At 42.2% G+C, this 27,502-nt stretch overlaps 1 protein-coding gene across 4 annotated transcripts in view; it reads left to right on the top strand.

Annotated features, from left to right (window-relative positions):
• The window catches only part of ERICH1 (glutamate rich 1), an 82,267-nt gene that overhangs the window by 45,460 nt on the left and 9,305 nt on the right, over nucleotides 1–27,502 (top strand). For all 4 annotated transcript variants that reach the window (XM_084826761.1, XM_084826763.1, XM_084826760.1 and 1 more), the window contains exon 4: nucleotides 25,225–25,593. In XM_084826761.1, coding sequence (XP_084682887.1) covers nucleotides 25,225–25,593 — 369 coding nt within the window. The remainder of the gene's footprint in view (nucleotides 1–25,224; nucleotides 25,594–27,502) is intronic.

Below are 27,502 nucleotides of genomic sequence, written 5' to 3'. Positions count from 1 at the left end.
TGGAGATTTGAACTCATTCAGAGTAATTAGGTGTTCCTTGACCATATGCCTGTCAATCTCAAGCTGCAATCCTGCCCCTTCAGCCTGCACTTCGCCTTTGCCAGGGGGGTCATAGACCCTCTTTTGGGAGAAGACTGAGCCAAAGTAAGAATTGAGCACCTCTGCCTTTTCTTTGTCATCTGTTATCGTTTTGCCATCCTTATTTAATAGCTGAATAACCGTTTCTTTCCTCTGCCTTTTACTATGCACATAGCTGAAGAAAGCCTTTTTGTCGTTTTTAGCATCCCTCGCTAACCTCAGCTCATTCTCAGCTTTAGCCTTCGTAGTCACGTATCTTGTTCCAATGGATTATAATAATATAGGTCTCCAGATCCCAAAGTGCATTCATGTGTTCATTACCTTCCCCACAAACCCATCCTATCCCCATGTGAAGTTTTCCCAGGCCTGCTTTCTCCTGGCCCCATATTTCTTCAAATCCATGTTTTCTCAGCCCATTGTTTTTCAGCCCTGCCTATGCTTTTCTGCTTCTGTCAGCTAACCTGTCCATAAATTTAACACATCCAAACTGGGTAACCCAAAGGTCAGCTTATTTCAACTCACAGAGTTTGCTAGTAATATGAAGAAAGTTGACAAGAAGGCTACAAACCTGTCAAAGCTACTAGAGACGCTTAGCAAAGTTATTAGGCAAATGTTCCATCTTAATTTTGTAACATTTTATGTTTGCACATTTCAGAGGGCAAGGTACTGCTGGAACTAAAATAATGCAAAGCAGAAAATTGCCAAGCCTGACCAATCCTATCTTGAAAAATTCTTTTCATCTTGAAATGTGAATATGGAATTGACTGGAAAACATCCATAGGCAACAGACTTGGGCCTCGTATGCACATACAGGGAAGTGAAGTGGTAGAGTGGATTACATCATGTGAGGTTGCAGATGGAGCTATGGCATACTTGAATGTTCCCTTATGTCAACAACTCTCTAAATAAAACAGAACCCTTGCACATCAGAATAAAGGTTTTAGGGCATCCCATTCTCTGCTATACTAGGTTTGTACTTGCAGAGGGTTTTTTTTAATGTAGTAGAACATACAAAATGTGGTCCCCCCTCCATATGCTGCCTCAAATGGTACAGTCCATTCTACCACTCCGAGTTTTTACCATCTCATCTCTAACTTGTTCTGTTGCATTAGTCACATTTTTAAAATGAAGCATTAGTGTGTTGTGCCGATCTTGCAGACCTGCATACCAGCCTCCAATTTCATCTTCATGGTGGAAAAAGATTTATGCATTCAGCCTTTTTGTTAACTTGTCTTTATTTGGATGTCTTCATACAATTGCATATTCTTGCCAATTTAATTCTATAGTACTCTTAAGGATCTTCAAAGCATATTTACAAATAGAAATAAGTATTTTGTTCACATCTCTCTTCCCTTCTCCAGCTGGTAAACAACTTGATTAACTGCCCCACCACCCACTGGTACTGAATACGATGACACTATTCATCTTTATCAAATGTGCCAAAGACAGTTGAAATTGTACACTGGTTAACAGTAATTTATTAACTTCTATTTGCAACGCATTGGTGTCAGAGAGATGCATTTGGATGTATTATTAAGATGGCTTGTGGAATGGGATCATGAAAGTCATTAGTAGTAAGGTAGGACATTAGTAAAAAAAAATCCAAGAAATCGTTCACTTCTGGAAACCAACATGTTCTTTTATTTTCAGGTGCTATGATAGTCATAGAGTTCGTGGTGCAAGTTTCCCAAGTCCCCCAGGGTCAGTATGGGTCATATCAAATTTATATAGGTACAAAGATGTGTTTGAATTTTGTACGCTTATAAATCAGGATTGGTTAATCCAATTCTAACTTAACTTTCACAGTATATCCAGCTTACACTAAGGAAGGTTCCTGCCCCCAAACTGCACACTGGGGGGGGTTTTGAAAGGGGGGAGCACTCCGTGGTGAAATCACAGAGAAACCAGCTAGCAAGTCAATCCTGGAAAAATTTATTATTTAATGAACCAAGATTATATATATATATATATATACACACACACACACACACACACACACACACAAACACACACACACACACTCTCTCTCTCTCTCTCTCTCAATTTACCTCATTTGCGGATTTAGTTATCATTTTCAGATATTAGGGTATGTGGTATTGCACACGTATGTGCATGTACTTGTAATGTTTCTATTTACGCATGGTATAACACGCAGTGACTTAAGAAACAAGATGATGATGACCATATCTAATCATTAAACATGTGAGGATATCTCTGAACAGTCATACAATTGTAATTTGTATAAAGCTTGGCATAATATACATGTGCACATACACAAATATTTACAATAATATACCTATGTAAGTCATAAATAGTACTGCACAGTTTCATAGAAATCAAGCAGAAATTTGGCTGTATGTTAAAAAGTAATATTAGTTTTTAATTCAGCGAAGATCTGTGCTGCACAAGATTGTTTAACATTATCAGATGTATGTAATGGAGCATTCTCTCTCGCAAGAGATCAACATGAAAGGTTAACCATTTTGTATTCGTAGTGCTTTCGACACCCTTACATGCAGCTACAAGAGAGTGGTGCATGCCCACATCTGTCCAATATCACACGCCCCAGTATCTGAAATGGATTGTTATGATCAGATTAATTTGGTGCTTTTCTGAAAAAATGTGAATTGTGATCCATTTTGTTTATTATTACTTATTCATACATTTGTTAATGCTCTTACTGCTTATTATGCTTAAGTACATAATATTCCCTTCTGTGTGTACTATATCTAATTACTTGCACACATGCAGTAAATGTGTAATTATGCGAATGTAGAAGATGTTTACATAACATTTGCACTCTTATCTACACTCTTTTATTAATAAACAAAGCTAAAATGGTTCAATGCATGGCCTTGGATGGGTAGCATGACCAGACTTTGCATATTGTCTTTGCCAGGATTGAGTTATGACTTGCTAGCTGGTTTTCCTGTGATTTCACAAGAAGGTGCCTCCTGTTTCAAAATCCCCCCCCCCCCCCGCACAGAATTTTTAGACAAAAAACTTGCTTGGTGTAAGCAGGAGGTACCCTGAAGTTAGGTTATGATTGGATTAATCAATCTTGATTTATAACCCTACAAACATGCGAACAGGGAAGCGAAAAGCAAGGGAGAAAGGGGAAGATATATCCAACTGAATGCAGAGTTCCAGAGAATAGCAAGGAGAGACAAGAAGGCCTTCTTAAATGAACAATCCAAAGAAATCGAGGAAAACAATAGAATGGGAAAGACTAGAGATCTTTTCAAGAAAATCGGATACATCAAGGGAACGTTTTGTGCAAAGACGGGCATGATAAAGGACAAAGAAGGCAGGGACCTAACAGAAGCAGATGACATTAAGAAGAGGTGGAAAGAATACACAGAAGAACTATACAGGAAAGATCTTAATGTTCCTGATAGCCATGATAGTGCACTCACTGTACTTGAGCCGGACATCCTAGAGAGGATGAGCCCCTCAGGTCAGAAGGTGTCCAATATACTACTGGGGATAGCCATGATAGTGCAGTCACTGAACTTGAGCTGGACATCCTAGAGAGTGAAGTCAAGTGGGCCTTAGGAAGCATTACTAACAACAAAGCTAGCGGAGATGACAGTATTCCAACTGAGCTATTTAAAATCCTAAAAGATGATGCTGTTAAAGTGCTGCACTCAATATGCCAACACATTTGGAACACTCAGCAGTGGCCATAAGACTGGAAAAGGTCAGTTTACATTCCAATTCCAAAGAAGGGCAATGCCAAAGAGTGCTCAAACTACCGTACAATTGCGCTCATTTCACATGCCAGCAAGGTGATGCTCAAAATCCTACAAGCTAGGCTTCAGCAGATGTGAACCAATAACTACCGGAAGTAAAAGCTGGGTTTCAAAGAGGCAGAGGAACTAGAGATCAAATCAACAACATTCGCTGGATCATGGAGAAAGCAAGAGAATTCCAGAAAAACGTCTATTTCTGCTTCATTGACTACGCTAAAGCCTTTGATAGTGTGGATCACAACAAACTGTGGCAAATTCTGAAAGAGATGGGAGTACCAGACCACCTTACCTGTCTCCTGAGAAACCTGTGCGAGGGTCAAGAAGCAACAGTAAGAACCAGACATGGAACAACCGAGTGGTTCAAAATTGGGAAAGGAGTACAACAAGGTTGCATATTGTCGCCCTGCTTATTTAACTTATATGCAGAGTACATCATGAGAAACGCCAGGTTGGATGAATCACAGGTCAGAATTAAGATTGCCGGGAGAATTATCAACAAACTCAGATACGCAGACGATACCACCCTAATGGCAGAAAGCGAAGCGGATCTAAAGAGCCTGTTGTTGAGGGTGAAAGAGGAGAGTGCAAAAGCTGGTTTGAAACTCAACATTAAAAAAACTAAGATCATGGCATCTGGACCCATCACTTCCTGGCATATAGAAGGGGAAGAAATGGAAGCAGTGACAGCTTTTATTTTCTTGGGCTCCAAGATCTCCGCAGACGGTGACTGTAGCCATGAAATTAAAAGACGCTTGCTCCTTGGGAGGAAAGCTATGGCAAACCTAGACAGCATAGTAAGAAGCAGAGACATCACCTTGCTGACAAAGGTCCATCTAATCAAAGCTATGGTTTTCCCAATAGTAATGTATGGCTGTGAGAGCTGGACTATAAGGAAGGCTGAGCGCCGAAGAATGGATGCTTTCGAACTTTGGTGCTGGAGAAGACTCTTACGAGTCCCCTGGACTGCAAGGAGGTCAAATCAATCAATCCTAAAGGAAATCAACCCTGAGTGCTCATTGGAAGGACAGATACTGAAACTGAAGCTCAAATATTTTGGCCACCTAATGCAAAGAGAAAACTCATTGGAAAAGACCCTGATGCTGGGAAAGATTGAAGGCAAAAGGAGAAGGAGACAGCAGGGGATAAGATGGCTAGATAGCATCACTGATGCAATGAATAGGAACTTGAGCACACTCTGGGAGGACAGGAAGCAGAGGACAGGAAGGCCTGGCATGCTATGGTCCATGGGGTCACAAAGAGTCGGACACGACTTAACAACTGAACAACAACAATAACAACATACTGGCCTAGTTGGGGGGGGGGCATTGCATCCCAGACTCTATTACTATCATAGTATCTGAAAATAAAAGTGCTTGTTGGTTGTCAGAACTGAATATTTTCAGTATTTTTCAGTTTGTTTCTCACTACAGATATATCTTCCCAATGGCTGCCATGTTTAGATCTGCAATTCTGGGCCGGGCCCTACCACTGGATCCTTTGAAGCCCTGTTGATTCGCTCTGCTGTGCTTTCAAGACTTCATGCTAGGTTGTGTACTTGCCACGTCTTCTTTCTTTGCATTGTCGCTGTAGAGGAATGCTTGCTGAAAGGCACTGTGACCTTCCAGGCTACAACAACAATAAGCTGTAGTTATTAAGAGAAGTTGAAATATGCGTAAGATGATGCTTACTACTACTACTATGGCAGAAGACTTACTGAACATCAAGATACAAAATATTAATATATACAATGTAATATTTTTGTATATAGAAGTGTTTTATAACTTAGAATCATTGCTTATTACTGCAGGAGCTGAGACTGCATGGCTGAAATAGATATATCTCCATCCATCCATTTATCAGGTGCTGGCAATTCTTTTTTCTTTATTAGCTCCTATCAATGTCACCGGTAGACTTGAAATAGAAACTGCCTTACCTTTCTGAAGGCTATCAAGTTCTCATTTTAAAATTTAGTTTTTAATGGTTTTAAAATACCTTGAGATAAATCTGAGAAATATAGGAAGAATTATGGCATAGTGGTTCCAGTAATTGTACATCACCTTGGCTGACTTTTAGGAAGACAAGTGATTAATAAATAAATACTGGGCACTTAATATTTCTATGTTTATGTGCTCTGAATATTTTTTTAAAAGGGAAACGTTATATAAAAGCATTTTGGAGTGGCAGTTAGAGTTAATGACCTGTAGCCCAGTCCTATTCATTTCTCCTTGCAAGTTAGTCCAGTTGATTTTGCATGTACTTTCGAGTAAGTATGCTTTGGACTGTCATCCATATATTTATTTTTTCTAGCCCACCTTATCCCAGGGACTTATAGCAAGTAAGAGGCACTTGCTTATTCTGAAAGTTTGCACTTGAATATTTCAGAGTGAAGGTTAGGTTATTAGTTCTGGGTCTCTGGTGCCCTTGGAGACCTCCAATTGCATCTCTGAGGCTCTCTATTTTCTCCTCTGTCACAGAATCATATCATAGATTTGGAAAGGGCCTATAAGACCATCAAGTCCAACCCTCTGCTCATCAGAGCTTGGCACTGGGAATTTTTTTTCAAGATTAAAAAATTGAAGTATTGAGTAGGTTGTTGGTAAGTTTGGTACTGTTTATAAAGATAAAATAAATAAAAATATATTTTAAAAAAAGATTAAAAAATTGGACCAGTGCCAGGCTCTGATGACAGAGGAGGAGGCTGTCAGGGTGGAAACTGAGCCCATAGAGCCCCAGAGCAGTTCTGATTCTGAGGAGGAACAGCAATCCATGGGAGCTCATCTCTCACAAGCACAGCGGCAGGGAGAGTTTCCTCCTGCCAGCATTCCTGGGATAGATAGTGACCCTGGCAGTGAGGGAGCGCTGGAGGGGGGCTTGCTGGATGCTCAGCGCAGACGCAAGGAGCGACGACAGATGGAGGGCACCAAAAGGAGGTGCTCCACTCGTTTGGCGCTCAAACAACGGTCGCGTCCCAAGGACCCAAGGGAAAGAGGGGAGGATCTCTCCATAGCCCATAAGTTCAGAGTCTTCCTGTGGTTCCCCTTCAAACAGGGACCAACTGCCTTACCTGGAACTTAGGCTACTGTGCTATCTTTCCCCAGTGCTGTTCCTTGCTTAATTGCTAGTGTTTACTATCTGAAAGAGTCATAAAGTAATAAAGGAATAAAGCCTTGGAAAGAATCCTCATCGTCTGTATCCTGAGTTGACTATTGGAGGGAACTGCAAGAGGCAGCTAGGGCGCTCTTGACAGAGGCACTAGGACCAGGTGGGGATCAAGGATCTGAGTGGCTGATCTAGAGGGTGAATTTGGAGGGAGGGGAGGAGATATTTTCTTTCCTTTGGGGCTGGAGGCATTTTCCCTTTGTTTACAGGGATAGAGAGAGGGGGATAGATGAAATGGACAGAACAATCTTATGTAGGTCTACTCTGAAACAAGTCCCACAGAGTTCATGTAAGCATGCATAGGAGTGCAACCTTAGAAAGTAAGGCTGGAAAGATCAGATTAGGACAGGAATTGGGTGAAGGGTGAGTGAGAGAGGGGGTGGATGTATCTCTGACAAGAGGTGGATTGTCCCTCAGCCTTACGAATTTGGCTTCAATGAAATCTGTACTTTATTGTGCTTTGTGGGGTCAAATATATGGTTTCGCTTTGGGGTTCAGGCCCAGCCTCTGCTTGTACACAGTTTCTTTGGCAAGTTATGCTTACTCTGTGACTAGCCAAGCCCCCAGAGTAGCCATTTTGTGACTAGCTACATTCTCCATGGGACCCATTTCATGGTGGTGCCCATAGCATTTTCTCAAATTTGGGCCAAAGGCCCCAAAAGGTTGGGGATTCTGACTCTGTTAACATTGCATTCCTTTTTAAATGGAACCCTTGGGAGTTAATTAGAGCTGAGGTGAAACACTGTTTAATATTTGTTTTTGTTTATTGTTGTTGTCAGACCCCCCCCCCATCTTTCTGCTTTCTGTGTGTGCTTTTAACTTCCCCCTTGAAACTTCATATATATTTGTTCAAGTTCTAGGACCTCAGAGTTTCCTGGTTCCCAAGCATCGGAATTGCATAGTTCCTTGGGGTCTTAATATTTTAGTCTTTAAGGGAGCAATCCTATGGCCGCTAGTCAGCAGCTAGACGGCCATAAGATAGATTGGTTTCTGGGAACCGACCTCAGAGCCCACACTCCAAAGTCGGTTCCCTGAGAACTGACCTCCAACCACTCCCGCGCCACCTAGTAGGCAGCATGGAATGGCTCCGCACTTGGAAGAGGAGCATGGAACAGCAAAAACAGGGGGTTCCTGGGGGCATGCTAGGGCGGGGAAGTCGAAAATGCTGGTACAACACATCCTATCTGTCATCCGGCTGCTGCTTCCCACGCTTCGAGGTCCCACGGCTATACAGCCGAAATTGGCAGTCTAGCCACAAAAGCTGGGTGGAGGGAGCGAGGAGGAGATCCGCAATAGGCTGTCTAGCTGAAAATGCAGGGCAGGAGAAGTGCAGAGGGAACGATCCCCTCCGTGCTTCTCCTGCCCTGCACTGGATAGGTGGTCGCCTCCAAGTTTGGAGGCAGCCACCTATCTGAATAGGATTGCGCCCTTTGTTGCTTTTGGACAGCCTTCCCCAACTTGGTGCCCTCCAGATGTTTTGGACTTCAACACCTATAAGCCTCAGGCAGATGGCCGATGGTCAGGAATGCTGGTTATTGTAGTCCAAAACTTCTGTATGGTAACAGGTTGAGGAAAGCTACTTTAGGAACGTAAAGCAACCTTCATGTTCCTAAAGTTATATTATGTATAACATAGTTTGCTCATAAAATTATCATTATTTTTGAAAATTTTAAAAAGTGAACTCAGTAAATTTGTAATTATTGTCTGAATAAACTATGCTTTTAACATTTATATACCAAACATTATTAATTTTATGAACAAACCAAGTTATATGTAACATATTTTAGATTCTAGTTTATTTCTGACCAGAGGGAACTTCAGCAAGTAGTCCCTGAAACATCTGAATCATCGTAGAGGCAAGACAAACTGGAGGCAGAAGACAAGTCCAGAAACACAGGACCCGATAGAACAAAATCCAAACTGTCAAGAATGTAGATTTTCTTCCATATTATGATATCATGATGCTACTCACATGTTGGGAAACTGAGCATGACTTTGAGCATCCCAAAATGTCGAAAAGATACATTGGGTCAATACTTTTAATAAGAAATGGAAGAAATAACTATGCTGAGAATCTTACAGAGAGGATTTGAAAACATTTTTTCCATTATATCTTCATTATTTCCAGACATTTTATATCTCTAGTCTTTCTATAAAAGTCTTTTTATTACATAGTTTTTAGAAATCATGGGGTGGGGGTGAGTAAAGGCTTGGTAACAATATATAAACACCTTGTCTTAAATCCTAAAATAAAATATTTCATAATCCAAAGCTGTTCAATTTTTCCAGGTTTTTTTTTGGGGGGGGGGGCGGGAACAAAAATGGCCCTTGGAAACAGAAAATGGGAAAAAACAGTTTTTTTCCGGATTTTTTTTTTCTAGGCTTTCACATCTCTGGCTCTACCCCCAGACAATAAATGTGTGTTATAGGAATCTCATTTTCTCATAATTAAAACTATTCCAGTGATCTTTATGGAACCAGACCTACTCCATTCACTGGGGTAGGGGAGTGTGTGTGTGTGTGTGTGTGTGTGTGTGTGTATTTGCTGTGATATGTAATGAGGAAAACCTATAATTCAGTGAATGATTCAGCAAAAAGCAGTCTTCTTTTTTTTCCCCCTCCCTCTTCATTTTGGGCAACAGCCCTTTCAATCATGCAGCCATTTGTTGACTCCAAGGCATTTGCACAGCTAAATTCCAAACCTTTATGTTTTACTCTAGCAACTATATGAAGATGTTGATTTAATCAAAGCTTTAATGCAGTCTTGTTTGTGCAGTGTGCATAGGAAAACTGGGTAAAACTTGTAACACAAAGCATCTTTCTGCTTTTAAAAAGATCTTCACATCTCTGCAGGTGCCAGACAATAGGCACAATCCAACTAGGAAATTCTCCTGAATGAACCCTATTGAAATGAATAGAATCTGTGCAAGAGCATGTATGTTGCATGCAACCAGTGCACCAGTACACTGTAAGAGCTATGTAACTGTTTTCCCAAGAGCTCTCCTCTGGGTCATGCTGCAACATAGAATACAGCTGGTTCAGATACTGTTATTGAAAACAGTGCTCTGATGTGCTCGCAATGCTCTGTGTAAAACCATCTGACACTGACCTTGTTGAATTCTAGTCTTGGTTGCTACAATTCAAAATGTAATCACTTGTATTAAAGTACCCTTTACTTATGTTTTTCTCCAGCTTACCTTGAGGTCTTGCCCATCTGGGACAACAGTCCTTTTCCCTAATCTCAGATGTGGCTTGTTGTCATTACCTAGTTATGATAGGAGGGACACTTTGTTCTGAGGCATACTCTTTAGTATTTCACATGTTCCAAAGCTGGGCCCTGACATTTAAAATGGATGATGAGGCTAAACAAATATGAACTGGGCTCCTCAGGATTATTATTTTTCTGTCTTCTCATTTTTTAAAAACAAAATTTTGGTGTGAAACTTTCAAGGTATGAAAACTCACCTAAAGGCTCGGTGGATGTTGTTTTTAATGACAACACATGATTTAATTTCTCACTGAGCTCTTCTTGCTTTGATTTTTGCTTCTTGCAAAGAGATCATTCGTTTTTGTTACAATATCATTTGTTACTCTGGGCATGTGAGGCAAAGGAGCTTGTAGTTTATCTAAAGAGTATCTTCTGTATTTTTTTGTCCTGCAGCAAGTGAAGGAAATTAATAGCTCCCCCATCTTCAATGTACTACAAAGCCAGAGGTTTAAAAAAGCATACCTATTTCCCTCAGCCACAAGATGGCACTGGACTTCAATTTTCTCCCTACAGAGGGCATAGGCACATGGGCTCCTGTGCTGCTCAGGCAGTTCCCCTGTTTCTTTAAAACTCTGCATGTAAGTCACATTGTCCTGTGATCTTCTCCTGGGTGACATGGATCAGATGTACTGATTTAGGTCGATAATTCTGCACAAGCCAATTGTCTGTGATGTGTGATCTAGTAATACAGTGTGAAAACCCAGGGTGGGGGCTAGGTGGAAGCCCCTTACGGGCTGCAGATGTAGGTGATAATGCTGTCTAATACAAAAACGAGGTGGTCTTCAGTAATTTTAAGGAAAAGTGTAACCACTTCTGACCGTGCTGGTTTTAAGGGCTATTCCTTATGCATCATCTAATTCCAAGTGAAAAGGTGTGTTTCTGCTGTATTTAGTGTTCTTTTTATGACGATCATGAAGCAATCACAAAATATGGCAGGAGTGGACATCTACAGCGCAGTCCAGATTTGCATTTTACTCCTCCCACTTCATTTCACAGTGTAATGCTTTCATCTAGTTGCTCCACAGTTATATGCATGTGTGCTTTATTGGCGCTAAACATTTCTATCACAATTTTTTTAAAGTGTTCACTAGACTATTCAGGAATTTCAGTTTCAACCAGAATTTGAATTAAAGGGTGTGGGGTGGGGGTGGGGAGATGGAAACCCATACATGTAATTCGTACTCATTGTTTTCTTAAGATTAGAGTAGAACTTACCTCATGCCAATGTTACTTATCTAAATATCCTCATCTGAATTCACAGTGTGTTCTTCATATAACCTCAAAACTGAGTGGCTCAAACACAATGTTCCTGTTCCTTCAGATTTCTAATTTATTTGACATTTTACTTGAGTCTGTGCATCTGTGAATAAACAGAACATGTTAAAGCTTCTGTTCACCTATCTGGTTCCATTTGGAACCTGTGCAATTTAGATGCCCCAGTCACCTAGTACCAGGTATTTTGTTATAAGGTAAGTTATGGTAAAGCTGCTTTCCTGAGAAGACCATACCTCGAAGTGCTTGCAAGCACCCCATTTGGGTGCAACACATGGGGCCTACAACAAAATAGTGCAGTATAGAGTGGTCCTGTTCAGGCTTTGTGCCACTCAGCTATGCCTTTCTCCTGGATACGCTATTCCATTCTCCCCTCCGCCAAGCATTGTTAGGATTCCATGCCCATTGAGCATGCTCAGTCAACAGTTTATGAAGTTGTCATGTTTTCCTAAACCAGGAGTAGGCAACCTGTGCTGCAGATGAAAGCACTGGCCTGCAGCCACCTGCCATCCTCATTTCCTAAGAATGTCTCTGAGCCCCATGTGTGGCCCAGAGGCATTCATGGAAACGGAGATGGCAGCAGCTCAAGACCCTTACTTTGCTTTGAAACAATCCTAGCTGCCAGTAAGACATTTTGTTATTAAAAAGAAAAAGGAAAGAAAGAAAGGTAGATGGAGTAGGGCACCTCAGTGGACACCAAGGAAGGTATCTGAGGGCACACTGCCTACCCCTGTCCTAAACCGTAGTTAAGACTAACCACAGTTCTCCTGGGTTCATACATTCATGCGTAATGCTAAACTGCAGTTAGTTAAAAACAGAGGTAAAAGCTTTATATCTCCTCATGGCTGTACCAGTAGGGGAGGGGAGTGCAAAGCCTGAAGCTCATGCATATAACACAAAACCATAGTTTAATGTTACATCTGAACAAGACCACTCAGTGATTCACCCATGCTCTTCATTCAATTTGTTATAAGCATTGCATTGCAATTGTATTGTATTGGCTTTCTTTATGGAACGTGTCAAGTAGCCTGTACTGTACTCCTTATCATAAAACCACTGTGGCACTGAGGTTGGTTGCATTAGATGATGCATTGGTATCAAGGCCAGAGCATACCAGACATGTGTGTTCTCACAGAGTACTTTCTTGCACACGCAAGAACTCAAGCATGCATATGGACCTCCCTGCATGATTCCATAGAGGTGGCTGTTTTGCATGACTTTTTTGCGTAGCTGCAGGTGTCCTTTCCACTGAAATGAATGGAAAAAACCAAACAAGGGAACCCTCTGTATATCTTGAAGATTTCAATTTGTGGCATGGTATTGAAAAATGAAAAATTGAAAAAGGACAGCGGTGGCTTAGTGGTTAAGACGCTGAACTGCAGACCGGAAGGTCGGCAGGACAGCAGTTCGAGACCCGAGTGCCACGTAATGGAGTGAGCTCCCGTCTTCAGTCCCAGCTCCTGCCAACCTAGCAGTTCAAAAACAAGAAATTGCAAGTAGATAAATAGGTACCGCTTCGGCGGGAAAGGTAACAGCGTTCCGTGCACCTCGGTGTTCAGTCATGCCAGCCACATGACCACGGAAGCGTCTTCGGACAGCACTGGCTCTTCGGCTTAGAAATGGGGATGAGCACCGCACCCTAGAGTCGGACACGACTGGTTGGGGACACCTCTGCACCTCTATTGAAAAATGACGAAAGGGGCAATAAATAGAACACAGGGAAATAACATTAGTTGATAGCTTCAGTTACAGCTAAAGGGAGGATGGATGGCAACAAAATAGATGGAATTGCATGAAAATCCCAGAGGATGGCTTTCTGTGAGTGTTTTGACTATTACATGTAAAAGCAGTTTCTCATTGGCTGGCTGCTTTTTTATTTTAAACCTCTTTTATTATTATGTTAAATCTCTCTTGGTCTTGGCTTCCCTGTGCAAGATTTCAGAAGTGAACTTGCATCTTGAAGTGCCATGTGAATAAATGTAGCCTCAACAACAGGTGCCAGTCACATCAGAGAGTGATAAGGGTGCAGCTGAGACTCGAATCAGAGAAGTGTGGGGGCCCCATGCTCTGGAGGCTTTCAGATTAATAGCTTGGCAGCAATCCAGTACAGATAACATAGTACTTCAATAATGTGATTTGTAACCCTAGCACAACTCAGGACATGTGGAGCTTCACTGAAAATTAAGTTAGAGATGCCTTGCGCAAGGTGTAATGAAGCACTGACATATATCTACCCTGTGATGCTCCTTCCCTTAAGGAGGGGGATGCTGATGCCTAGAAATGAGGAAGTACTTTTCTTGGCTTTTTTGTTTTAAGTTCCATTGCTGAAGTGGCAACCGTTAAGGCAGGCACAGCCTGTGGGCAGGGGCAAGCAAGGCGTTGAACTGCTTCCTAATTCCCTCTTCCACCACACTACCCCACCCCACATCTGTAAAAATGAAGCAGATCCTGGCAGGGGCAGCTGCTTGGCACTTCATTCCTTCACTTCTTCTTCCCTGCCAGCTTGGGGGAATATTGGGCATGCCCAGAATGGTCCCCCAGCAGCAGTTCAGAATAATCAAAAAGCAGCAGAGGGGTCAGGAGTCAGCCGCAGCTCGCTCATCACGCACACCTTGGAAAGGCTTTCCTTGGAGGACTGCAAAACTGGGTATTTTTTAAATGAGCCAATTATTCAGGCTGAGCCAATCACTGTTCAAGCCAGCCTTCCCTATACAGGTGTTGGAATAGGTGCTAGTTGGGCATGAACAGGCAAATAGGTTCTAAGTAATCTTGGTGGGCTTGGAAGGAGAGAAGGAGGAAGGCACGCTGCTGCTGCAGCAGGAGAGAACGTTCTTTGCATGCATCAGGAGGGAGGGAGAAAATAAAAAAAATGATGGTGTGGGACAACCACATACTATTTTTCTCCTGGTCCTCCAGAATGTGGTTGGGGAGAAAATGCAGCATCGCCAGACCTGACTCACAGTGCAGACCTATACTCATCTACTCGGAAGTAAGCCCCGTTGCATTCAATGTGTCTTAGGGCTTCTCCATACAGGGCTTTTATCCTGCGATCAAGATTGGTTACTCACAGACGTTTGTGGGTCCTTTACATGACGTTGTCATCCTCCAGGGCATCTCCTGCTCTTTATAACAATTATCGCAGTTTTTTTCATGACGAGGAAAGTCTAGTATTTTCTCTCAATACCACTGTATCCTTCCATAGAAGCCTCATGAAAATGCACAATTCCGCTAAACTATGGCAACATCTAATGGCTCTATAATGAAACTATATATAAAGAAAATCCCCACAAAACAGCATGTGTCAGCCCATGTAAAAGAGCCGACTGTAATCCCGCAAAGAATCTTGAAGCAGAAGCTCTGGTAAGGGTGCAGGATTTCAAGTAAATGTCTACAGGACTGCAGCCTCGCAGCCTCTTGTCTTGATCTCTTTCTCCATTATAGCAAGAGCAGTTACAGAAAGAGAGATTGTGCTGGAGCTGGCTGGCTGGCTGGCTGGAGGAATGGGAATGGGGTTAGCAGAGTGTGCTCTTCTGAGTTTGCTTTTTGGTGGGGAGGAGTGGAAGTAAAGATGCTGTGTTTAGGGATGGCGGAGAATTCTGCCGCAGACTCAGATGAGGCTGGATTCTTTGGAATCCGGCCTCCAGAATCCGCAGCTGAATGGCACCACTCAGCTCCGCCTCCTGAGGATCCCCCGTGGACTGGCACTCCTGCTCCAGATCCTTAGCAATACGGAGCTGGAGTGCAGCTTCGCAGAATCCAGCGGACATGGCGCCGCTCCGGAGGATTCCGGGGGGAGGAACGGATCACCTCCCCCCCCGCGGGAACCCCCCCCCCCCGGAATGAAAGGTAGGGGTTCCGTACATCCCTAGCTATATCTCTCCTAGTCCTCCAGAAACTGGTCGGAGAAAGCAGCATGGCTAGATCTCAGACTCAAACCCTCTGCTCTTGATCTTTTTCTCTTTTTGAGCAACAACAGTGAGACAATGAGAGAGATTGTGCAGGAGCTGGCTGGCAGTAGCAATTGGGGGTGGGGGCTTAGCATGGATGTGGTTTTGGGGGTGCGTGCATGCATGCATCTTTGCTATGTGTGAGTGTGGGGTGGACGGATTTCTGCCTGGGGTGATTGTGATTTGAGTGGATTTCTGCCTGCAGTAAGTAGACTCCCTCTCCCTGCTGCTGTATACTTATGAACTTAAAGTCTTGATTTAGTTTTCTTCTTTGTATAATCTAGGTTGTTCCTAGAACAGAGAAGTGTGGCTATGTAGATGATGATGGTGATGATGATGATTTTCCCAAGTGGGTTTTGGATGCTCTCAGAACTTGTCGCTTTGTTACAAAGGACTGCTCTTCTGCATCACTCTGAGGATGCCTACATTGTTGTTGTTATTCATCATCATCTTCCCATCCTCATTCACTCAGCTCTGCACACTCTCTGTGTCCCGTTTTGCAACGGATTGCAAAAGATCATCATTTTGTGTGGCCTCTGCTGTTTTGCACTCATGATCTTACATTCTCTGTGCAACAGGAGTTGCTGGAACAGGAAAATGTGGGTCCGAAGGAAGACTTTTCTATGGCTTTCTAGATTCTCCCTGCTCCCCCTACTTTGCACTCCTAATCTTAAAATTTATGTGTCTCAGTTTACCCTTCTCTGGCATAGGTTCCTGGAGATTCAAAAGACTGCTTTGCCTCTGGTGAACCTGCCTTTCCCCCCACCAGTTCCAGTCTGCACCAGCCACCACTGCTTTAAGGATGTTCACATTTTCATTTAAAGAGCTTGCAAAATATTTCACTGTGGAGATATAATTTCCTGTCCTATCCATAAAGGCCAGGGTAAGGCTTTAGAGGTAACTTGCTTTACCTAAAACTGAAGTAAAGGAAGAGGTAAAACCTTTGTATTGTGAGGGAGAGGCTTCCTAGAGAAGAGGTGATGTGGAATTTTGAATTCAAACATACTTATAGCCTTGCTAAGTGATCACATGTTTCTGTTATCCGCAGTCAGGCAATACGTTTATTAGGGCTAGCCAAAATGTCACAATATAGTGAGCAAAACTTTGAGTTCAAGAGGGGAAGAGAAAAGTTGTCCCCAAATCCACCAGTATTGCTTGTTCACTATTTTTGACATTTTGATTGGTCCTTATATTTTGAAACTTTTTCTGATGGATCAGCACAGCTTCCTCTGCTTTTTGCATCTTTCTATTATACTCTGTAAAGGACCATTGATCATCCTTGCTGTTGTCAAAATAAAAGATAATGTATTACTAAATAGTAAAATAATCCTATACTAAAATAATCTATAAAGGCTGATAGCATAAATTGTGTCAGCACTTCAGTTTTGTCCCTTACTGGCTTGGTGATAATCTTTTGTGTGATTTTCATAGATAGCACACAAAACTGGTACTTCAGTTGTGCAGTATCCAGTAGTGCTTCTCTGCCTCTGCAGATTTGGTTGTGCTCTTAGGACCCACCATGAGTGCAACAGGAACTAACGCTTCCTAAAGGCAGCCTGAAAATGAGCAGAAACACTCATTTTCAGAATGGAATTGGCCAGTGGCACTCCATTCTTTGAGCTCCACTATTTTGCACCATTCCAGAAATTAGCATTTACACTTATGTTTAAAATAAAATGTGTGCCACAGTCCATTTCTGCAGATAAAGTTTTTAATAATTTGGGGGCAGGGGGACAATGGCTAGACCAATTGTCAGAGGCTTCGTAATGGGGGATCTTTAATGAGGTGCAAGTCTTCACCTGTTTCTGTGTGATTTTTCTGTAGGAGTGTCAGGGTTCCCCTTATGACCTGGGCCCCCTGAGCAACTCCTTAAGGATCTCTTTCCTCCTTAAGAGTCCCACCTTCCTTCTTTTAAACCTCCCCTTCCCAATAATGTGGGGTTTAGGCTGTAGACGTGGGGTGATTGACACTCTAGACACGGGGTTTAACCACAACAGTTCACTGGTAAATTAAAGCAAGCAAATCACAACTAAAGGTATTTACACAATAGAGCTGAGTGAAACAAAAGACATTAAGAGAAAATAACAGTTGCAAAACGCAAGTTCGTTTACCCTAGCTGTACCTAGACTTCTCCAGGCTGCTTCTTCCTGCTCCCTCTTCTGGCTCTGCTCTTCTTGACTCTGCTCTTACTGGCTCTGTCACTCTCTTTATATACCTTCCTCCCTCAAAACTGAAAGTACTGCTTCAAACCTGAAGAAATGAAACTTAACTGGGGAAATGAAAGTGAAACTTGGGGAAATGAAACTTCTCCTCTCAGTGATTCCCCCTCCCAACAAAAAAACTCCAGGCCTCTAGGCCTGACCTTTTTCTTTTTCTTGCCTCCGTAGGCCTCAAACCTTCACAAGGAGATCCCATGAAAATCTGGCCAAGAAGCACCCTGAATTTAATCACAGATCAGATACAGAATACACATTGAAATCTGTTAGCAGATAAAATAGGTGGATGTCAGATTATAACTACTTTGTAAGACCTTTCTAAGCATATAATATGGCTGAATTTTTTTTAAAAAAACCCTGCTTAACATAATTGCAGGCTGTTGTAAGGCAGTCTTGCTAACATAAACTCTCTCTAGCCAATGATGTGCTAACTAGGCTTCTGTGTAAAATGGAATTCTGTGGTAGTTTTTAAATGAATATATTGGGTGGGGATTGTCATTCTTGCTCATGTAAACTCTCTCTAGCCAGTGATGTGCTAGACAGGTAAAATGGAGGACTGGAGTGATTTTTAAATGAATATATGGAGTGGGATCTAGGCCTAGGGTAGGTGTACAGTTAATACCTTGAAACCCCTGCCTAGTTTTGCTCTTTCTCTTCTTTATTGTTGAATATGGCCTTGTACCATATAAGCAGGTTTTCTGCTCGATACTGAAAGCAAATGCTTTATTTCTTCAAAATAATGGACTTTGGCAATCTTGTTGCTGGCCAATGACTCTCTAATCCACCACCATAATCTGAAAGGGTTGATGGATATAACTGCTTGGAAAAACACTCTAGCCCTGCTGTCTCAGCTCATTGAGATTGTCATCACTCAGTTACATATATTCAAACATATCCCCTCCACTTCTTTCTTTTTTTGTTTTTAAGACTAAAAAATAGTCAGCCTAAAAATAAATCAGAATCTCCTCTCCCCTCCCTCCCTAATGCTCCTGCTCACTTCTCTAGCCAATGTCAGTTTCACTAAGCGCATGCTGAGTGGCGCCGGATGACAACTACTGATTGGATTCAAGGTGCTCTTTGCCAAGCTGTATCCTAGGTTTCACAGTATACCATTTCCAGGCTATCCACGGATGAAACAATGAATTAAAGCAACTCTCACTGCTACAGTCAGATTGTCTTTACAGGACTGCAGGCGGCTAGCTCTGTTTCTGCCCGGCAAAAGGAAAGATAACTTGGCAGAATGATGCTAGACTAGAACATGGTGCTGTGGCAGCTGGTGGAGTACAGGACAAGGCAACTAACTGCAGACAGAGCTAGGGTTCGCAATAGGCAGAGTAATTTCAAAAGGCAAGTAACTCAACGATCATGAGCACAAAGCAGAGCAGCAGAATCTGGACCCATAGAACAACACAAAAGCACGTATTTGAACCTACAGTTTTCTTCTCCAGCTATAACTCATTGCACAGAAAAGGCAAATTGAGATTAAATTTTAATTTAAAAAAAAATCAATTCATTTTAAAGAATTCATTAAAAAATAGAAAGGGATAGAGGGCTCTTTAGATAGCTCCTGCATCCCCAGCACATCACATTAGAAAAAGTAGGAAAATTGAAAAAACAGAAAACAATTTGAAATCGGGACAAATTAGCAAGAGATTGGGAGCTCCCTGGACACCCCACACACATCCCACAATTGCTCCTATACCCCCAGCATGCCAGGTTAATAAAATAAAATGGGGGAAATGGGAAAAATGGGGGAATAAGAAGGGGTTGGGTGCTCCCAGGATACCTCTCAACCCACACAATTGTGGTTCCCCATCCAGCTTGCAGAGGTGCTGTTATTTTGTCTGTGAAGTTTTTGTCTCTGCAGCAAAGGGAGTGTTTTTCCAGTTGTTTTAAGCATTGTGGGGGGAAATAATTTTAAAGGAAACACTTTGAAGTGTAAATCTGAAACCTAAAAAGTTTTAGCCAAATAAATAAATCCATATTTATGTAGTTTAATTTTTTTAAGGAAAAAATAATGATCTTATGAATATCAATTGCTGCAATAAAACCAGCTGCCACTTTTGATTTCAAACCACAGAGTTGTTTTAGTAGCAATTAGTTCCTGCAGGTGTTAAACTGAAAAATCTCTAAGCATCCAGTGTTAAGTACTCTTACAGCAATGTTGAGTATATCCTTCCTCCAAAAAACAGCAATAGCACAAGTAATTTATCAGACAAGTTATCTTTAACATTCTCTGCTGTATCACTTCTGATGGTTGATGTGTCTTAAGCCTTCCCACACAGAGTTTACACATAACAGTGAATACTATGACATGTACATTTCAGTCTGCTCTGTTTATGGATAACATTTCTATCATCCTTTGTGCAAAGAGCTCACAATGGCATACATGGGGGAGGTGGGCGGAATCCCATTTTATCAACAGCTTTGTGGGGTAGGTAAACCTAAAAGATGGTGGCTGGCCGAAAGTCATCCAATAATCTTCATAGTTCCATAATTTTGAACCCAGTGTGTCTCCCTGATACACATTCAATATTCTGGAATCCATGCTAGCTCTCTGTTAGTCATGTTCACACATCACTTTTAAGACCGGAATCCTGATTTAATAAGCCACAATGTGAACAAGAAGTGTTCTGGTACATGTAGTCCATTCACTCCTGCCTTACTCTTCATAAAAGTGGGTAAAAAACCCCAGACAGATAACTTTGCCTTATATCCAAACCTGGGATTATAGTTAAGACTGCTCATATAAGCCAGGATTGTAAACCAACATTAAATCAGGGTTTCTCGTTGGCTTACAAATCCTGGGTTGTTTGGGTGCGCTTCACCATAATCCTGAATTTGGACAGCACACTGAGTTATCCCTTCCTGGTTTATTTACCCACTCTCACAAAGGAAGGAGCAAAGGACATTGCGCAAGTGCGATCATTGTGTTGAGGCAGTTTGTTGACAAAGCCTAGGAAGTTGGTACAGATGAGGGAATAGTCTAAGAAAAGGCAAAAATGCCCTTTATGTGTTTATGTTTGGTAGATTAGACATAGTTACTAACCAACATCTTTGCTTTAAGAAGTTAATTTAATTCCTTAATAGTAAGCCCAAATTCTCTTGATGCCACAGATCCTTAAAATAAAGCCTGTATCTGAAGAGTGGTCTGCACATTAAGCATTACCATATGGAGGCTGCTTTAAATCACTCCATATGGTGACAATCACAATATGAAGGGCAACACAATGATGGGGCAGTTTTCTCTAGGAATGCATGAGCATCTCTGGGCTCATTCTGAAGGTGCTTGAAAGTTTTGGAGAGTTCCCAGTGTCGGAGGACATTCTCCCTAGCGGAAATTGACACAAATAGCATCATTTTCCTGCTGGAGGAAACGAGAACAGCCTTCCCCACCGTGGTGCTCTCCAGATGTTTTGGACTTCAACTTACCATCAGCCCCAGCCAGCACAGGCAATAGTCAGGAATCCTGGGAGTTGTACGCCCAAACATCTGGAGGGTACCTTGGGGAAGGCTACACTAGGACTTGTAGTCCCAGTCCCATTTTTGGCAGGAAAAATGCTGGAGCAGCCATCACCCTCTTCTCCAGTTTCACGTGGGCCATTGGCAGGGTGGGACAGGGGAAAGGGAAGCAGGCTATGAGGAAAGCCCTGTGCGACGAGAAATCTAATAAGCGATGAATCTTGCAAGTGCCCCCATTGGATTCCTTGTGACATTTCTGTTTTACCCCCCGCCACTCAAAAAGGCCAAAACCGTGGCCTGTGGCAGCATGCAGAAAATTGCCTGATCCATATGGTGAGATGCTGCACATGGGCAGCTTCCTTATTTTGAGAAATTGATATTATACTAACTTTTAAAAGAAATTAGCCAAAACAATGGCATTGTAACATTTGTCTCCTTTTAAGTCCAGCGATTTTTCAGTATTTTCCTCCTGATTATTTTATTTTGCATTTTACAATGCTGATACTTTACAAGCATTCATTCTTCCTCCCATCTGCCTGTACCCTCCTGAAAGATGGTTATTTGAAATGTCATGCATGTGAAACGCTCTTGAATGTAGCTACATAGTGCAAATTATTTTGGTCTTTGCTGTGCTGCAATGTTGAATTGCAAATGTATTTTTATTCCTTCTCCTCCTCCACCTTTATAGAAAGTATCACAACTGCTCTGCAGTGAGTCACTCATCTGTCAGCTAAGGAGGAACTGAAGGTCTGATGCTGGCATTAAAGGAGAGGGAGTGTTTCAGAGATAACGGAGCTCTAGAAAGAAGTAGCAAAAATAAAATTGCAGTCCTCATCTTTAGAGCAAATGTATTATTATAAAAACTGGGAACGGGTTACAGGGAAGGCACCAGACAAATACTGGATGCTAAAGGCCGAGCTAGTGAAAATAAAGCATTTTAAAAGCACATTATTCTGTTCTCTCGGTGCTGGCTTAACAGGTTGCAGGAACAGCCTTATCATATCCATTGGCTACAAACAAGATTTATCATGTAATCATGATAGGTGAGTGGGGGTGCAAGAGCATGGGATGGCATTGTATGTTTGTTTGTTGATTTTTCCAAGGAGCACAGGGTGGCGTACATGGTAACCATCCCCCTATGGTGGAGTAGGTTGGACCGAGAGACCATGACTAGCTCAAGGTCACCCAGTGAGCTTCATGACTAATTGGGACTTGAACTCAGTCCTATCCCAAACCTGTGGCTCTTCTGTAGCGCAGTCCTGTTCTTCTATCCCAGGATAGATAGTGCACATTGTACTGCAGTCATCGCAGGCTTTTTAACCAACAATGGCCAACTGGTGGCCTGCAGAATGCTTCCAGCCACCCAGTTGTTTCTCATTACCCTTAGTATAGAGCTGATTTCCACCCCAGAGGTGCTATGCATTAACACTCCCCCTGTCATTGTCCAAACTGTATTTATAATGCTGTTGGATAGGGGCCTGGGATATCTGTACTACAGCCAACATCAGGGTAAATCCAAGTGCATAAGGGGATGAAGGCAAGGACAGGGAGTTCATCTCTCTGGGCGAGAGGCCTCATAAATTCTGGCTCCTGAGCAGCTTGGCCAAGCAGGATCTGTCCCCCAAACCTCTAGGAGCTGGCCATCCTTGCTCTAATTATTGCTGGGTCTCCATTCCAAGTCTCTAGGGAAGATAAATCAGTGTAAAATGATAAATAACCCCGTGTGTGTGTGTGTGTGTGTGAGAGAGAGAGAGAGAGAGTCCTTGGAAGCACATTGTTTATCAGTCCTTCCAGTGCCTTTACCACAGTTGCTCCAAGACATTTTGCTGCCTTTAGCAAAGGAAAAGATGGTGCTCCTCCCTTATTCCACATACAGAAGCTGACCAGACTAGAAGCTGAATCTTACTTCAACGTTGGCAATGGGATAGCATGCCTGAGGACAGCAGGTTTATGGCAATACAGGGGAGGTTGTGTGGCACATACAGTATTATCTTCCAGCAGCTCATTGCTGTTTCCTGCCCCACAGCATTTATTCCCTGAGGTGGCTGCCTCACTCTGCTTAACGTTAGAGCTCAGCCTAGCCTTTACACTCATATGGCTAGAACACCAGGACCTGGGTGCTGACTTACTGTTTTACAATGCAGTTGAATAGAAAATGGTCTCTGTGTTTTTAGACAAATACTTTTATAAATCAGAGGGACGAAGCCTTAGGGGACAACCATACCCATTCAGGTAAGAATCAACTCCGGTAACAATTGTCAGAGGCCCCTGACAAGCCTGCACGTACCCTGAATGCTTGAAGTTTGATACTGAGACACAGAGGAGCCAGAGCTCAAAACCCCAACTCTCTTGTATGCCGCCAACATGAACTTGTTCCTCTTTGGGGTGCAGCACATTTTAGAGGCCTTTCAGTGTTTACATGGAGTTCCACCACAGAGAGCTGCACTTTGGTGGCCTCCACATTTTTTTGCTTTAATGTTTAAATCAGTCTTGCAAAGGCTGTGTGATAAGTAATTTTGATTTATGAAGTGAAAGAGTGATACAGGAGTCCCCGAGATTTATGAGAGGTGGTGTATTTAGCTAGGCCAGAAAAAGAATGGCTATTAATTAAGATAGGAAGTAGTTTAAGGCATAAATCAAAGCATTAGTGTATTAGCATGTAAATCTGACAGAGGTTCTCTGGCTTTGACAGGAAGACGTATTCTCTGAAGTAGCATATCTGAGATGAAGTTAAGGGTCAGGGATTTCTTCAGAGTTCAGGCCTTGGGAGCAAAGGTTGGTAAGCCAAATGGACCGAATGCTGAGTCAGGGGTGGATGACGTGTTCTCAAATCTTACTGGATGATTAGGCAAATAAGAAAGCAATGCCCTAACTGGAATGATACTGAGAGTCTTCATGAGCAACTAGCTCCAATCAAAGAATGCAAGTAACGCTTTCGTCATTACAGACGTATATCAAGTTTAAGGTTTATCAATGACTGTCAGTTGTGACGGCTCTGTGGACCTTCCAGATACAGAGGCAGTATGTCCCTCAATTCCAGCTGCTAGGAGCAGCAGTGGAAGCAGGCTAGTGCCTTCAAGGCTGCTTGTGGGCATCCTAGTGGGTGCTTGTTGCCACTGTGGGAAGGATTATATTGCACTCAGATGGACCACTCTAATCCAGCAGGGCTCTTTTTGTGTTCAAAACCAGAACTTGCACTAGAATGTGATGCCCACTAAAGAGACTAACCAAGGTTGAATTGAATTTTGGCAGTGTGCCCTCCCTCTCCCCGCATTGCTGTGTAATCCTCTCTCATCCCCTTTTCTACCTAGTAAGTATGCGGTGATGGTGGGAAGGAGACAGTGGGGCTGTTTGCACAGCATGACAGTCCACCATGGGGTATTTAGCCCAAGGTGAGGCTGCAGTGTGTGCAGCCACCAGTTTGAATATGCAACCCCCGTTCAGGGGTTGTCATGTCATGCAGACCCTCACATAACCCATGGTCTGTCTTAGGGTTGTGCAGAGGTTGCTACCTGATCCTTTTTAACTGGAGATGCCAGGGATTGAACCTGGGACTTTCTGCATGCAAACTTTGTGCTCCTCTGCTGAGCTAAGGTCTCTCCGCTTGCTGGCTTATTAAGATGAGGGAGCATGACATTGGTGGTGCGTCATAATGCCAGCCTTCTCCTTTCAGATGCTTGCTTCCTTCACCTTTTCTGTGAAGGCTATGGCTTTACCCATTAGTCTCCACCTAGATCCCAGTGTAATGAACCTGATCCTACGTATGCTCACAACTCTGTTTCCTTTGCCTGCCTGCCTCCCCGCCCTTTAGTGTCTCTCTGCTATTGAAACAAAGACTGCAAGCTCCTTGTGTTGGTGACTTGTCTTTTTTGCTTAAGTTGCTCTGTAAAGCATCATCTACTTTGATTTTGATCTTATAGCCACACCAAATGTCTCTGCCTCTATAACTTATCAGAGATACCTAAACATCCCAGTAATGGGAGATAAGGATATTCATGTCAAGCACAGCCAAAACTGCTTTTTACCTCCCATTTTATTTACATCCCAACGTGTTTCTTTTAAACCTCCAGAGGAGAATGATCAAGGACAACCCCAGAGAAAACGTATTAGAAGGAAGAAACGGAAAAACGTTTTGCAAAACCCTGATAATTTACATGGAGGCCAAGCAGAGTGTGGGAAGCATGAAAATCTGATTGAAGATAACTTACAGCTTCTGCACACAGACAGCCCAAACCTAAGTCGAAACAAAAAGAGGAAAATGAAAAAGAAGCGACAAAAAGAAAAGATGAGAGCAGCTGGCTTGCTAACAAAACCAACTGGTATAAATTTCACGTATAAACCTGAGAAGGAGGGAGGAACAGACTTCGAAGATGGAGATAAAAAAGTAGAAGATATTCTGGATTTTTTGCAAGCAACACAAGAAATCTATTTCTCTGAGAGTAGGTACATTTTCCCCTTTCATTAGTAACTTGTAGTAGGGAAAATAAATATGTGCTTGCTTGCTTATTTATGTATTTATTTATTGCATTTATACCCCGCCTTTTTTCCTCTTGCAAGGAACCCAAGGCAGCTTATCCTTTGTCAACTTCAAAAAAGAAAGAAAAGGAGAAAAAAATAGATCTCCTTTACGGCCTGAATTTGAGAAAGAATAGCTCCTATAAGTAAGGCCAAAAATACTGCCCCGTTGTTTCTTGGTAACAAGATAATAGCAAGTGGGAAATGAACTGTATGGTACTTTTCCTGCTGTTGGACAAGGATGTGTTTCAACGGACAGATGACTTCTGCACACAAATATTTTCAGAGCATTTTCTCCCCAAAATTGTTATTTACAGCCTTGTGGATGTTTACTTGGAAGTAAGTCACTACTATGTTCAGTGGTACTTACAACCAGACAAGTAAACATAGAATTGCAGCCTTAGTGGATCATGCTACCAAAATAAAGTCCGAAGCATACTTGAATAACTGCTTCATTGATTTCAGTGGAATATTCTTCTAAGTACATGTTTTAAAGGCTGAGGTGTCTCTTCTGTATAAACGACTATAGTAGAGATAGAAGTTTGCAGTTTTTCTTTGTAGCAAGAAAGGCTCAAGTAAAGACTCAAAGCACTAGAATATAACTTCATGTTACAATTTCAGACAGACACGCTGGCACAAATCCCCAAGGCCCAGTTCACAGACATTGGAGTAGGGTGGCCACTTGGACTCCAAACCACATGGAGACTGTTTTGTATGGCAAACTATTCAGGAGCCTTGGGTCATCAGGCAGGTCTGAAGATTTCACTGCCCTATTGCAAGTCATTATCTTTGGTACTTGCAGTGCTATATCTCCCAACCTTCATTGTGATCTATTGCCCACTCAACCTTCTAGGTGGAATAGCCTCTATGTACTTTGGATTCAAAGTGACCACCACACTGAAATTTGTTTGAATTGGCCCTAAGACTGGGGTGGAAGTTCTCTCCCTTGACCACACAATAATAATAATAATAATAAAATATGATGCATTTGCAGGTTTTAAGATGGCTGTACTGAATACTGATTTCTTCATTTTGTTAAATGGCTGGAATGGCTGCTGAGGGTGGGAACTTTAATACATTGAAAGATAGGGGTGAACACTACCAAAAAGTGATGAAACTATAAATACAGCAAGGAAATTTTACTTTCATGTGCGTTTCCATCCCTGCTACAACAGGCATTCTCAAAAATATCAATAGAAACAAGATAACCAACTATGGCTAAGTTAAGGTCAGCCTCTCCTCAGCTTCTGCTGTGGTTTTAGTGTCACCAGGAATGCTCAATGAGCAGTATTACCAATATTAGCACAGCCACCATCTTAATGCTTTTTATTAACTTTCTTTCCAAAGCTTCCCACAGATTTCCAGGCAGGCTCTCCTTCTGCATCCTCATACCTATGTATATAATTATTATTTGCCATCCATATTTTGGGGTCTTATTTGCAATTACTACCATTATATGCTACTATTATGGGCTGGTTTACAAATGTTTGTTCACCACTTGATGACTGCAGCACCAAGTGATAAGTTGGCATATATAAATGAGCCATCCTAGATCAAATAGAGATAACTTCCATGTCATCTCACTCTGTAATCCTTTTAAACTGAGCGAGTTTACACATTCACTTTCCAGTCATCCAAGTGATCTGCTGCTGTATTTGTGAAGGTGAGAACCAGCCTTTAGAAGTTATACAGAATTTTTCCAAAGTGCTTCAACCTTCAAGTAAATAATGACAGGTTTTCTGTTGCATATTCATAGAAGCCACAGTTGTCTACATCTTCCCAATGTGTACTCAGTCTGTGTCCACTCAGAGCAGCCTTCACCAATCTGGTGCC

Source organism: Heloderma suspectum, chromosome 1, assembly GCF_057233095.1.
Source record: "Heloderma suspectum isolate Gila_16-S chromosome 1, 16-S_ref, whole genome shotgun sequence".
NCBI lineage: Eukaryota > Metazoa > Chordata > Lepidosauria > Squamata > Helodermatidae > Heloderma > Heloderma suspectum.
The sequence above is the reverse complement of the archived record's forward strand: the minus strand, read 5'-3'. Positions and strand labels throughout refer to the sequence as shown.